At 36.8% G+C, this 15414-nt stretch overlaps 1 protein-coding gene across 2 annotated transcripts in view; it reads right to left on the bottom strand.

Annotated features, from left to right (window-relative positions):
- Positions 1-5215: 5215 nt before the first annotated feature.
- Positions 5216-15414, bottom strand: part of wnt10a (wingless-type MMTV integration site family, member 10a) — a 28783-nt gene continuing 18584 nt past the window's right edge. For both annotated transcript variants that reach the window (XM_044132269.1, XM_044132270.1), the window contains exon 4: positions 5216-7423. In XM_044132269.1, the coding sequence (XP_043988204.1) occupies positions 6905-7423 (519 nt within the window). In that variant the 3' untranslated portion in view covers positions 5216-6904. The remainder of the gene's footprint in view (positions 7424-15414) is intronic.

Raw genomic sequence — 15414 nt, 5'->3', positions numbered from 1 at the left:
CTGCTGATCAATATTTTACAATAATTCCTCCTCGTGTCACTCCCTATCTTCCAAGCTGACAATGACAAGCATGTAGAGTGTGTATGTGTGCGAGGCTTGAGTTAAAGTGAATTCGTCAGCGGGACCATAACGTTTCTCAACACCATCTCACTCCCTGTCAGGCTTCGAGAAAGTGGAACTCAAATCCAGCGGAGCAAGAGTCAGTTTAGGTCGAGCGGAATATGTTGCAAATGGTGTTAAAAGCATGTACTCCATGGCTACCCTCGTCAAAAATTGATGGAGAAAAAAGCTCACTAAAAATGATCCATGTTTCCTCTTCGATCCCTCCCTGGTGGAAAAGGTCATGAATAAATAACACAGATCAAACTGCAGTGTTAGCGCAGATCAAGTATTTGTAAAGAACCTGAAAGGACTGTATACAAGAGGGGCCCTATGAGATCATGTAGATGTACCTTGCATGTTCTCTGTTCCTGTCACATCACATTGAGATCACAACAAAATCCCACAAGGTAAAAAAAATCCAGATGAATTAGTTATTTTAAACCAAGCCCATCTTGAGACCTAATTTTTAAAACAATATAGAAAAAACTATTGGAGACAGAGTTTGCCTTTTACTTTTCAGAAAATAAAGCAGCATAGTAAAGAGATCAATCATCCAGAAAACATACTTAGCCGTCATTAGTCAACTGAGCTCACTTAATAGTTGATAACTTTGAAGATTTAACTTTAAAAGGTTGGTACTGAAGTTGTGTTTGTTCTTCTCTGATCCGACCATAGCGTGGTCAGCCATGATCCAACAAGGCCTAATTGACGTTCAGGGACTGGCATGCGGTAAACTTTACCATAAGACGCATTTTAAGCAGCAAGTAGGTGATTGACCGAGACCTAAATTCAGATGTATACCAAGAAATTCTCCAGCTGCTGTTCGAAACCCCTTTGATCGCACCCTGAAAGTTTTGTGCATGCTTAACATTTCATGATTGCTCTCAGATAATGTATAAGACAATTAGATGTAGTTGCACCCCATATGAATGCACCAAGGCAATGGCAAAATTATTCACACTTTGTGGTAGATTGTTATTGTTCACACCCAGTTTATTAGTGTAATTCTGGTTTTGTTGGTCTAAATATGGTTGAAACCAGATATTTATATACACCAAAAAAAAAAAAAAGACTAACTTTTTTTTCTCACTGACTAAAGTTAAATCAGACCAAACTTTTTTTTTGTTTTAAGTTAGTCATAGTTATCAAAATTAAACCTCTTTGCTGAAAGCCGGAAAACTTAGTGAGAAAATTTTTTTTAGAGAGTTGTTTGTAACTATTAAAATTCAGAAGTTTACATACATTTGGCCCGTAACAGGGATAATCATCTTTTAAACTGTATGACTTGGGGCAAACCTTTTTGGGTTTTCATTTGAGTTCTGGCCCATTCCTCTTGACAGAACTACCATAAGTCAGTCAGGTTTAGGCTGCCACACCTAAAAAAGCAGGCTAACAAATAAGTGCAGTTGGTTTCTCTGTCATACTTCAACAGTAAGCAAGAATGAGGTGGAAGACACCTTTTCAGATCTAACCACAACTTCTCCTTTGGATTGAGATCAGGGCTTACGATGGCAATGCCAACTTTCTTGTCTTTAAAGCCACTTTGTAGCAGCTCTGGCTGAATTCTTAGAGTCATTGTCCATTTGGAAGACCAATATGTACCCAAGCTTTAATTTCCTGCCTGATGTCTTTAAATGTTGTTTTAATATTTCTTCATGGCATTCTTACCTGGTGATGCCTTGTATTGAAGTATATCAGTCCTCCTGCAGAATTTGCTCTCACTGGGCATGTCCACTTATGAATGAAAATGAAAGCCCAAGTTTCAATAAAAAAAATAATTGAAATATTGTAGAAGAGATTAACTAGCACTTAAACATTTTTTCTTTTATCTAACAAAGTTGCAAAATTAAGAGCCCATTGGGCTCCTGCTAATGGTGTTACAAATATGATGATGTCATCACGAACATCCAATTATCATTGACTACATAATAAATGTACAGGGGAAAATATGAATGCTGATTAGTTTGATAAACAAATAGTAATTGATGTTCTGAACTCTGAAGTGAGCTTGGATTTTTGTGAAGCACATTGATGATATGTGACAAACCTTAAACTTGGATAGCTTTAGCTTGGAAATTGCTTTCAATAACCATGCATCTTTACATCTCTCATTTGTCACTATTTTCTTCTTATTTTTAACACGTAAAAACAATAATAATGCTTTAAAAGGGACTGTGACCAAAATGTTGCACATTTTAGAACATTTTGATAATGTGGGTTTCTGGGAATGGCCCAGTATCCTTCTGCACACCCGTTTACATCTGTAACAGACTGTTTACACCCAGAATTATGACTTTGTTGTCTTAATTTTGTATGGATTTCCAGCAAATTTCATATTCCCATACAGTTTTCTGCTCAGAGTATTTTGGCAACTTTATTTAGAAATATTTTTTTATTTGTATCAACTACATTTATAGTCATTCATAGTGCAAAACAGCTGACAACCTAGGCCAGACAAACAACTAGTTTTCAGTTTGAACTGATAGACAGGCATCACAGATCAGTGATCCCTGTGATCACAAAAGATTTTTAGAACAAAAATATTTTGTTCTAAGATTTTCTTTGTCAGCAAAACTGGAAGGTGGATATGGGAATCCCAGTTCTAATTCAATGAAAGGTGATCCAGATCACAGTAATGCATTCTGCTAAGGTAGTGTCTTGGTCAGCTTACATGACCTGTTTGTTAAATTATAGAAATAGGGTGCACATCTTTGTTTTACCTTCCTTCCATCTTTGCTTCCTTCTTTTCTTTCTCTCTTTTAAATCACTGAAACAGTGTGATTTACAATAAGTATTGTCTGTGATTACATGTAAGTCCACTTCGGTATCATTGAGCCACGTTCTGACCTTTACATTGAAAACATTATAGCATATTTACCAAGTGATTCAGACGTGCTTGTTCAAGTCACAACAAAATAAACGAAACTTACCAGCATGATGTTGTTACAGCCCAAATCTTCTGTCACTCGTGACTTGTTTTCTATCAAAATAGCAGTCACTGTTCAAATAAACTTAGCGCACAAGTTCAGACCTGGTGTTGCTCACATTCACAGGCAAGAACCATTCTCATGAAGATTAATGTTTCTTTTTTTTTTCTTTTAAGTAATTTAATATGTGATAATTATTTTTAGGGATTAGAAATTTAGCAAGTCTTTAAGACATATGAGGATTTTCTCTTAGTTTTTTTTTAATTTAAAATCAAAACATCAGGGTAGAAAGCATGAGGTCAGGATTTAGGTTTAGTCCAGTACCATTTGAACTTGAAGTTGGCAGCCAGTAAAGCCTACTGGTTAAATAACACATACAGCCATCTCAGCAGGTTGCTCAACCTTGGTGTCAGGCCATTGTGAAAACATAATACTACTGAGCACACGCCCACTCTGTCACTTAAACGCATGTGTCCGCCAAAAGAAACAGACATGGCTGCATAAACAAACACACGTGCAATTCACACACACAGCATAACTCCAACCACACATTCACACATAAACTATTTATGCGCAAAGAGAAGGCTGTTAAGAGCATTTTCACTTGGATCAGCGCACTTAAGGATGAAGTGTGCATGTTGAATCCAGCGTCCATATGGTGCATCAGAGAGCAGCTGGATATTTGGATAAGAATAGATTCGCATGAGTCCAGAATAGCACATTTTTACTTCACATCTGTTTACTTTAAAAGTGTATCTCTTGCATTTTTACACATCACTTGGTGACTTCATCACATCCCTTGAGGCACAGAATACACAAGTAAGTCAGAACACTCAACAGGATTTCTCTCTGCACGCAAGCAGCAACTGGTAAGGGAGGGTCTGCAGTTGACCACAAACGTGTGGTCTTATCTGGTCTGGGTATATCTGAGGACTCTTAACAAAACATTCAGGTCAAGCAAAGTCAGGAGTAATTTCTGTAATAACTATAATTATAACAGAAAGGCAAACAGAATGAAATATTGTCTTTTTTGTTGTCATTTTGGTCTCTCAGTGAGAGTAACATAACTTGGCAGAGCTTACCCATAGCCACAATGCACTGTGGAATATTCCCAGTAAAATCTGCATTCATCCAGGGAAGGTTAGAGTACTTTGTCAATAACTCTAGCAGCAGTAGTAAGAAAAACATGAATGAAGTCTTGCATTTAGAGCTCTGTACGTGTTAGAGCTTAGTATGTTGCCACTGAATGATAAACAAAATGCAAAAGTTACAACACAACAACAAAACGTTATGCTAAAATGGAAACTTATCATTACAAGTTTATTATTAGTTTTAAATATACTTTGTGACATTTGCATTTGGTTGACTCTTCTGGGCCACCGTAAAGTTAAAAATTAAATATGTGAACCTTGTAAATAAAGACCCATATTTTGAAGTTAAAGCTTAGCCTTTCTCTGCCAAATTTATAGTGTCAATCAGGAGCAGAAATAACACTTGATGGATTTTCTAGGTTTTTTACTGAGCAGAAGAAAAACATTGATGATTAATAAGAAATGCCAAGATGAGCCATGTGACACCTAGAAATATCCAAAACTCACAGCTAAATGCATGAATCATTTGTGACAAGGATTTGTAATAGTGGTTATAAATTATATAAAGTGGGAACATTTTTCAGCATTTTTATGTCTGTAATGTTCAGACTCAAGAGATTCAAGGTTGGGGTGCCTTGACCTTTAATACCTGTGTTATCTTTACGTTTTTGCAACCCAATTATACTGGTGTTTCTTCAAGAGTGATCTTAATTCAGTGAGATGCAGTACCTATAAAAAGTATTGACCTCCTCTGATGTTTTACTCTTTCATAGCCTTTATAAAATTTAATTCAAAATAAAAACTGTTTTCTTCAAAATAATGACAAATAAATAAATATATATACATTTTAAAAGATGGTATGTATTTCCAAACAATCAGTCATCTTAAATCCCAACTAAGTTACTATGTTAGGGTGAGTTTTTAATTGAAATGCTGCATATATCAATCATATCTTAAACCTGAATAAGAAAATAAAAAAATGCTTGTGTGGTCTGGAGAAACTGAAAATATTAGTAAAAAAAATAAATCCAAAATAGCTGCACCTTTTGTAATATAGTATGACAAATTCATGTCATCACTGATCACAATGAAGCCTTTTTCATGAACAATCTGTTTTTATTGTCTTACAAATATTAAGTTATCCACAAAAATAAAATAACTTAGATAATAACCATATTAAAACAGAAAAATACAAACATACATTACATTTAACACTTAGAATACATAATGCTGACATCTTTCAAAGTTCTGCTGGACACCACTTAGTATGTGCAAACTACTTATCAGTTATACTGGTTACACAATCCCAGATTTCCGTTTTTCTGTTTTAAACACAGAAAATAAATTGCTTTAAATAAATTACACCATCTGATAAGTAGCTTACTTAAACTCTTCCTTATATATACTTTGCAGCTGACATCAGAATATCCTTATAGTACACACGGATAATTTGTGAAGCAAGTGGATGTACATACAACAAGAAGCTTACAGTGTTGCACACAAGACACTGCGTCACAAGACAGGAAAGACTTTGCCTGATCTCACTTAAGGATGTTCATAGTGTGTGTGCAACTGGAGCTTGTTCATGTGCACTCAATTTCTTGACACATTTGAACATTATTGATGGCATTTGTGCAGCATTACTCATTTTTTATTTACAGTGCTGTTTAGATCATGTCAAAGTTAAAATGTGGACTTGTTGGGTTTAATGTGCATTCTGAGCATCTTCATACATCACGTATCAAATCACACAGACCATACATGACACACTGGAAACAGAGAATTTCATATCTGTGCTGTGTTATTTGGTGGTCCGAAAACAGTGGCACAAACTTGTATCTGTGGTTATCGTTAAGTGGGTCCACACACTTAGTGTTTAGAAGTGGTTCTTGGAAGTTGATTTTATTTCTTCCCTTTGAAGAAGGTGAATGAGTGCCATGAGGAATCCCATAAAGCAACAGCACCAACATGCAGCTTCAGATCTGTCTTTTGGTTGACTTTACCTTCAACCTGTCAGTTGTCACGACTGTAGACATGTAAAAATCTCTGTCCATTCTGGAAGTTAATTTTAGACCAAGATCTTCTCTTCCTTACTATAACTAGAACATGTATTCTTTGAGGGATGTCATAGTTGTTTTCAGGGTTATACTTTATTACACACAACATAACAACATGGATGGGAGGATTTACAAAGTATCAGTTAAACCTGCTCTGTCTTATGTGCAACATGACAGCTGCTATAAATAAATATTGAAACTCCTTAAATGCCCATCAAGAAGGCACAGAATCTGTAAGTGCTGAAATATTATTTGTTGTTTTGAAATAAATCTGTTAAATTTCTACACTTGTGTGTATAAATAGTGGTCAAGCAACATGAAAATGGTTGGATTCAAGCAATGTCATCAGTTGCTGATTGTACTGTTTAGTGTATGAATTGTTTAAAATATACAAAGCAAATCAGAATTTCAAATAGATCTTATACCAATAAAGTTAAGAAGAAATTTTACTTTCTTTCTGAAGCAATCCTCTTTGCTTAGTCAGGTTGAGACTATGACTATGTTCCATAGTCTCCAAAGAAGGGTGGTGTGTGGCAGCTTCAGGCAACCTCCTGCATGTGCACGCTCTACACCGACCAACACGGGTTTCTGTTTGCCACATCAAATGCGTCACACTGTCCTTCCATGACTTCTCTGCAACATAAAAACTGCAGTCCATGACAAAAAACATTGGGGCATTTGTCTGTCTTTTAATTCTTATGTCTGGTGACTTTTAGTGTGTTTTTCTTCATTTGCAAACGCTGACCCACTCTGTTATCCTGCACTCTTCACAGACCACGTAGCAGCACCAGTGAAACTTGCAGTTGCAGCGTTCGCTACGCGTTTGCTGCAGAATGTTGTGCCCCCTCCCGCAGCACAGGCTCTCACAATTGTCCATTCCTGGGCTGGTCTTGTTGCAGATCCGGCCCTGTGTGCCCGCCGAGTCTGAGCTAAGGTCCCGGTCACAAAAATCAGGTGACTTCTCAAAATACACTAGCTCCTTGATGTTAAGCCGCCGGCGATGTGACTGGTGGTTCTCTCGATGACTGTGATGGTGGTTGTGGTTGTTGTGGTTGTTATGGTTCGAATGGTCCAGCTGGCCGTTATTCCTGTTTTGAGCCTTGATAAGGGTGGCAATGTGGAAACGCTCTTTTAGGATTGAACCCACCAGCCGAAACTCTGGAGTGACCTGCCAGCAAGTCTTGAGCTGGCAGCTCCCTGACGTCCCGTGGCACTTGCATTTCCTTCTCATGTTTTCGAGCACCACCTGGAAGACAACAGAGCATGACGAGAAGAGGAAATGGGGAGGAGAGAGAAAGAGAGGAAATGGTGTTGGGGGAGGGATAGAAAGAACAAGAATAAGGTTGATTAATGATTTTCTTCAATGCTTTTGGCTTTTAAAGTTTTAGAAACTAGGAAATAAAGGCAAATGCTTTTTATTGGAGGTTTATGTGACAGAGCAACGCAAAGCTGCACATGATTATGAGGTGATATAACAATTATACAGAAAGTTCATTTTACAAATACAAATTTGAGATGTGTAGCGATTATTTTCATTATATTACTTCTAAATAAAATTAATATTGATCAAATTGTCACCTACTTAGTAAACAAGTCCAACTGTGTGTAACTTATTTTTTGTATAAATAGGCTGCACGTGATATTTGAATACCTCACACATAGCAAATAATATAGCTAGGGATGAAGTTTAGGAGAATATTAAAGCTGAGTTAGGGCAGAAACCAATACGTCCAGGCTTGACCATTTCACAGAGCCCTTTTTAATCCAAAAATGCAAAGAGCATGGCACAACTATAAATCTATTTATAGGTCAAGTGGAAGAATCTGTTGACCATTACTCATGCACTTCACAAATCTGGTTTTATGAAACACTGGCAAGAAGATGACTGTTGATAAATATAAACCACAAGACATTTAGATTGCCACAAGCCATGTACGTCACAAAGCAGAAATGTGGAAGCAGGTGTTCTGGTCAGATATGACCAATATTTAACTTTCTGGAGAACATACAAACCACTTTGCATGGAAGGAAACTAAGTATATAACTTATATATACTTGTCTTTGTATTTATAAGTAGAGAGTATATTGTCCTGGAAGTAGGGATGCTGGATTGATGAATGGAGATAAACAAATTGAAATCCTGAAAAAAAATATTGTTTTCCACAACCCATGTAAGGGACAAGATGCAGTAAAGAATGTGCTATTGGCAGATGAATCATAGCTGAACATCATCATTATCATACTGTGAATATCTTCATGAATGGACATCCTCATAGGAAAATGCTTACGCTTAATTGTTTCTAATTTTAATTCAAAGCGTGAAAAAAACGAAAAAAGACATTTATACTTTTTTCACTTTTCTACCTTATAGTTATCTAGCACATAAAATGTAACAATAAATAAATATAAATAAATAAATTGAAGGTTATAATAGTAAAATCAGAAAATGTGAAGAAGTTCATCAGATATACATACTTTTGGAAGGCAGCACATGCACTATATGAGTTGTGTGTTGTTTTTCTCCAAAGTCCTATTATATGCTTAATGCTTTAGAAACCATTGCAGACACAGATAGCTCCCCAGTAGGAAATCCAGGTGGTCTGACTCTGAGTATGTGGTTAACCCTACTGATATCAAATAACACAGTAGATGCAGGTATTACCCAAACAGACAGCACTGTCATTATTCATCGTTTGGCATGAAGTAATGACTCCAGGGATGACCCTCATGTAACAGCATTGCACACATAAGGGCTTTGTGGTATTTACATATTTTCACTTTAATGGTTTAAGAGGATGGCAGATGCAGTCACTGTTCATCATAAATGTTCAAAAGGTTCTGATAATGCTGGTTAAACTACACTTTGACACACAAACAAACTATCACAATGCTTGAAAATAATTTAATGTGACTCAACTCAGGATCTTGATGCAAAAATATAACCTCATTCATTTCATTTGGTGCACAGACATAAACAAATCCCACATGAGCCATGTCCATTTTTGTAATGTGTGCACATATGTGTGTTGGTGGGTGTTTATCAGTCAGCACCAGTCCAAAACTTTAAGATCCAATTACCAACAGGAACACCAGGCCACCCAGAGTACTGACAGATGCTACTGCTGCCGCCCCTATCAACAGACACATACACACACACACACGTCGGGCACTAAAGATATTGTAAGCAACAAAGCTCAGAGGCTTGTAGAGACGTACTGCCCCTGCCTGTCTATGAACTACTGATGCATTTTCATTTTCCTTCTCATTGTGCCAAAAACAAAATTTTGCAAAGTTCTGCATGTTCCCAACAAATGTGCTAGATGTTCTTCTTGATAAAAAATGGCTTGCAGCAGTATCACAAGCAATCAAAGCCATGAAGTACAAAAGACACCCTTTCACAATAATGATAATTTATTAATAAGCATGCAGTTCCTTATGAAGTGACTTCAGAGAAAGTGGGAAAAAGTCACATGTTTAACACCTGACCTACTTAAAATAAATAAATCACTGGTTAGTGCATCACTTGCACTAGCAACCAAAAACCACTGATTTACGCTCATGAGGAGTGATTTTCTTTTGCAGAAGATTTTGTCTAAGCAGGCAAATAATCCTAAAATTTGCACCCGGTTTAACATAATAAACTGATATGTTTAATTTGATTGTACAGAATACATATTTCATTAAAGATAGAAAAAATTTTTAATTATGTTGTATTTTTAAGTCCTAATAATCTGACATGTTAAGATTTTTTGTACACTTTCAAGATCCAGTTGATCAATTCAGTTTAAGTCAAAAATACTTCATCGTTCGTATTGAAAATTAAATATTGTCATATCACTCGAGTACAAGTTATGTAAATGAATATATTTTAAAAGTACTGACATTATCTTGAAGAGTGAATGCTGTAATGATCATTTAAGATTGCAAAATATTTTTGTACCATTGCTTGATTTGGTTACAGTTTGTTGAGATAAAAAAATAACACACTATTGCACTTTTTGTGTAAACAATGTTGTACCAATTTAGAGGTTTGAAAGGAAAGTTTAAAGGAGTTGTGATCAGTAGAGAGTGGATAATAAAGGCTGTGCGATTTTAGGGTAAACAGCAGTAAAACAGTTCAAACAGCACTTGCACTGAGTTCAGAGAGCAGCTTTGCAAGTTTTTAGAAAGAGTCAGAGGCAACCCCAGAATCACAAACGTCCGGGCCTTAAACACACAGCAAAGTCTGTAATCATGAAACGCTCCAGCCCACTTAAACCTTAGAGAGACAAACTGACCTAGGAGTCATAATTGCATCCACATTGCTACTGTTTGATGACGGGTCATTCACAGCGGGAGACGGGGTTCAAAGAAGAGTAGAACTGGAAAAAAAGAGCTTCTGTACAGTGTTATTTTAATGGTATTTAGATCTTTCATATATAAGACAAAAAAATATATTTCTTGTTTTTTAAAACAAGGTTGAGGAAGTTTTTTTTGTCATATATTTTGACTGATCAATAGATTTAAAGCTTTATTGATCTCCAAGTCATATTTTCAGAAAGATATGGTCAGAGAAAGGATGGGAAATTGCTTTATGATGGACAATTCAAATAAAAAGTGAGACACTCCCTGGACTGCGGCAACTTTACCCATACACAATCATTTTTGGTAGCACATTTCTGGCTGGAATAACTTGGCGCAAAGCTGCTTCAAATGCTTTTGACAAGTATTTGCAAAGCAGCCAGTCGAAGAGCTGCATTTATTTTTCTTGATGCTGATTGGTGGTAGTCCCCAACAAAGAAAATAAAGAAGACTGTAGATAATAACCTCTGCAGAGATGGTATCCACTGTGTGTATTAATGCATGTTGGTCTATTTTTGGTGTTTGAACTACAAAGATAGATATGTATAAGCATTTTCAGAGGAGGTCTCAAACATCTCATACTTCACTTCACATATACTGGTCTCCAGGCTGCCACAGACTTTTTGGACCTGGCAAAAACTGTGAGACATTATATATTAGACAGAGGTACCACAGCAACAAATTTCACAATGAATAGTAAAGCAATGACTTGATAATAATGTTATCCAATCTGAAACCATGTAATACAAACTCTCTGTCTGCATTGATGAAGATGCCCTAATCTCAGTATGCCAAATATTTTGTCTTGTTGACAATGCAAAAAAGTTTAGAATTTTTTCTTGTTGGGGTAAATAAAAATATGTTTGATTTGTGCATTTTAATTAATTAAAATGCACAAATAAAGTACATTGTTTGATTAGTCAACATGTGTGGCACAATAAGAAATAGTGTGGCTGCAGCCAATGCCAAAGATAAACTGAATCAGTACAATTCTTTAAGCAGTAAAAAATACTTCTGTTAGAAAATAGTTCACAGGTTAGATGTGTTATTATACAGTAGGAAGTAATTTGTTGACCCTTCAATCAACTGTCTAAGCCCATTACCAACAGTTTCACAAGTTTTTCATAACAACGCAAAGAAGAAAAAACACACTTTTAATCAAAATGGACAAGTGGCAGAATCAGACTCGGATATTATTTCTGCCAAACAGCTAAGCAGAACAGATTACTTCCAGTGGAACATGTACCACAGGCAGAGGGAATGTTGCATTTTATATCTTCGAACTCTGCACGTCATAGCCAATTAAGTTTATAGTCTCTTCCTTCACAGCTGAGGTTTGAACTTGAATGGAAATACAAAAAAGATCTTTCAAAATAACAGAAATTACATCTGATTTCAATTTTTACACTTCTGCCAATGTGTCATCAAAGGAATACCATCTGTTAGATCTTTTGTGGGATATATTTGTTCATTAAACCCATTGTTAACATATGCACACCCTACGCCCTCAGTGGGCAAAGTTTAAAACAGAGTCTGAAAACCCCATAAACCTCAACAAAAGAAAAGAACTGTGAGTGAAATGTGCTCTAGGTGTTTAGGAAACACTCTTTTGGCATGTAGATGAAAGACAAAAAGGGTAAAATTTGGGCCATTAACAGGTGACAGGAAATAAGGAAGCTGTCTACTCTCGCTCTAATTGAAGTGGTCTGCCTGTAAAACATGTGATTTGATCCATCAAACAAAGAGCATTAGCTATGAGTATCTCGTACAAGAGGAAATAAAGACATGGGCTAAAATTGGATGACTGATCAAACACTTCCTGTCTGAGCTAAAAACTTTGTGGCTTTATATTTCCCAACAGAGAGCATTCAAAGACTCGAGGAGGTTGATTGAAGATCACAGGAAGGATTGTGATTTTTAGAAACAACAGAAAAAGTCCTGTTTCACATTATCTTTACCAATGAGTATGTTACACAACTTTGGAGCAAAACCAGAAAATCAGTTGCAGAGTCCAAAAATGAACCCTAAAAAGATTGACGTTAATTTTAGGACAAATGGAGAATGAGATACAGGCCAGGTTGATTTGTGTGTGTTGGTATTATCGGCAGTTACTTCTACATCTACCTGACACCCTGTCAGCTCTCAGATATTGCTGTCTACTGTTACTTGCAGTTAATATTTAATCTAAAACAACCTGTAACATAAACAGATCCCAAGTTTCTCATTTTTTAGTTATGTGTTTTCTGCTGCAGCCTTTGGTGTCAAAGATGTTTTGAGGTACTGACTATTCTTTTGGCTAATGAATTAAGCAGTTGATTCTATCACTATAACAGAAACAGTAACTTGATATATTTTGTTAGAATTATGTTTCTCCCTTTCAATAGATTTCCAATCAATTTGTAGGATAATTTAAAGCTTTTCTGCTTGCTCTTTACTAACAGTGTTTTCACACCTGATGGTCCGGGTCACTCTGTGCGATTGGGGACCAAAATTGCAGCATTTGTACATTTTCAACTGGTCTGATTTGCTTTCACACCGAACTGTGTCAAACAGTCCAAACAACCTTTTTACTCCCTTAATCTCTCCCTTGCCTCCTGAACCACTGAAGGAAATGACACGAAAACCTCTGGACAAGACATTGAGTCCAAATTCCTTTTCACGAAATAAAAACAAAAAATTGAGTGGCGTCAAATTTTGGCGGTTGTAGGATTTCTCTAGAATGAGGACCTTTGCTTCCTCTTCACTACACATCACACAACGAGCCATTTCTCCAGCTAGCGTCAGACAAACATTTTTGTATTGTTTGTATTTCCCCATTTACCCTGCTGCTAATATAGTGGACCTGTGTTTGGGAGCTCTGTGGACTGGAGTTCAGCTGAAGACTGAAGATCCAAGTCTGAGCTTTGGGGAAAAGAAGCCTCGCATCACAGATGCAGGCATTAATTCACCAAATGGCTGCAATGGGAGATCCAAAGATTCACCAGGGGAGCCATTAAGTCCGTAAGGCACTTTAATTTATTACAAATTACCTCTCATGTGATCTGGCCTCTCAATATCAGGGGTTCAAATATCTGTACAAAATATGATCCATGAAAAACATAAGCAGATATAGGCAAAGTAAAAACACCTTTTACTCTGCCTATACACTACAAAGAAAGTCAATTGTGTACCATATTTAGAACAGACATCTGGCAACTTTTAATGGGCTTAAGAGAGTTGACAGAGGCATCTATAAAACAACCCCAGACAGAGATCAAATACAACATATTGGTGGCAGACTAGGACTGGAGGCGACATAACAGTAAACCAAAAGAAACTCCATACAGGCTACAGAGTAAAATGAAGGAATAACTGAAGAAAGAATTGCATTTCAGAGCCCTACAGTTATGTGCCTATGAAAAAGTTTGGATGCCTCTTGACAATAGTCAATAATTACAGTGATGATTTTTCAGAACATACAAACGTAATGAGGCAGTTCGGTTCCTGCATGCACTTGCCTGCTGCAGCTATTTCGTAACATATTAAGACTCAGGACTGCAGTATGCCAAAGGAAAAGTGTTGGTACGCTCTATTAGTTTTGTCACTTCAATTAAGATTTGAATGAGTCATTGGGCAACTCCACAGTTATGAATCAGGAGGTGATGACCAGCAGTGAGAAAATGAGGAAAACTCTTAAAGCATGACAAAGGCCTCAAAAAAAACATTGAATGTGGTTATAATTAGTCTTTCATGACAGCTCATTTCTTTAAGCGGTAAATGACTGTGCTTCCCACCTTAGACTAATCTGAAAACCCAACAAGGTAATGCGGTTGGTTTTCTAACTGATGTTTCAAATTGACAATTAGGACACATTTTATAAGTTGCAACATGGACTGGATGCAGTAAATGATGTATTCTGCATATGGAATCACAAACATTGAGCAATGTCTTTGCCAATAACAACCAGCTCTACTGTGCCAGTAAAGATTAACCTCTTATTCTTAGTTTAGCTTTCTGCTTTAAGTTTGATCATTGCACTAGACCCTGAGTCATTATCATGAACCTCTTTTGGGAAAATCCTAATCTAATGTCTGCGTGTCCTGTGGTCGACCCCTCTTCACAGATAAACTGCTCAGACTCCATTCGCAGCCTTGTGTTTGCCAGTTCAAAGGAGATCTGCTAAAGAACCCTAAAGCCCAACAGAAAGCCCAGGCAAAATCAAAGCACACAAACAAATCCCACAGCAACACATTAAACCCAGACATCACTTTAAACAAATCAAACGCCTTGCTTCAAAAGAGCAGCTAAGCACGCGCATATGAATACACATGCTGACACAATGACATGCAGTTACAGGGCAAACGTATACAGCTATGCAATCTTAGACTGTGTGTGCAGTTGAGTCTCTGTCTGCAGCATTTACTCACTGTTAATTACACACAGTATCCCCAGCTCTCATTTAAAGACTCTAATAAAATGTTATTACAGACATAAGCACTTCCACCTGTTGAACTTTTACTGTGCATCATTTGCCTCTGCACATACTTGTGTGTGTGTGCATGAGTAAAGCAGACACATACTCTACTAGTATATGCACAGTGTGTGTGAGTACAGATTTCCTTGTTCTGTATCTTCAGAAAGGGCCTGCACGCCACAGAGGATATAAAATGTCCTCTGAGAGCTGCAGGAAAAATACAGCACTACAGTTTCTTGATCAAACAGTCGATTCCTTTTGTGTGGTTTCTGAGTAAGTGAATTAACCTGAATTGCCTCTTATGAGCAGTTCATCATTGGTCATGGGTTAAATTAGCCATTAAACGATCTAGGAGTCCCTGTTTTGCTGGTTTGGGCAGATCTCAAAGGGGTGCCGTTCAAATTCATTATGACTTGCTAATAAATCTTACAGAGCCCCAGTTA

The sequence above is a fragment of the Gambusia affinis genome, linkage group LG11 (genome assembly GCF_019740435.1).
Source record: "Gambusia affinis linkage group LG11, SWU_Gaff_1.0, whole genome shotgun sequence".
NCBI classification, from domain to species: domain Eukaryota; kingdom Metazoa; phylum Chordata; class Actinopteri; order Cyprinodontiformes; family Poeciliidae; genus Gambusia; species Gambusia affinis.
Note: the sequence above shows the minus strand (reverse complement) of the source record. Positions and strands in the feature narration are given on the sequence as shown.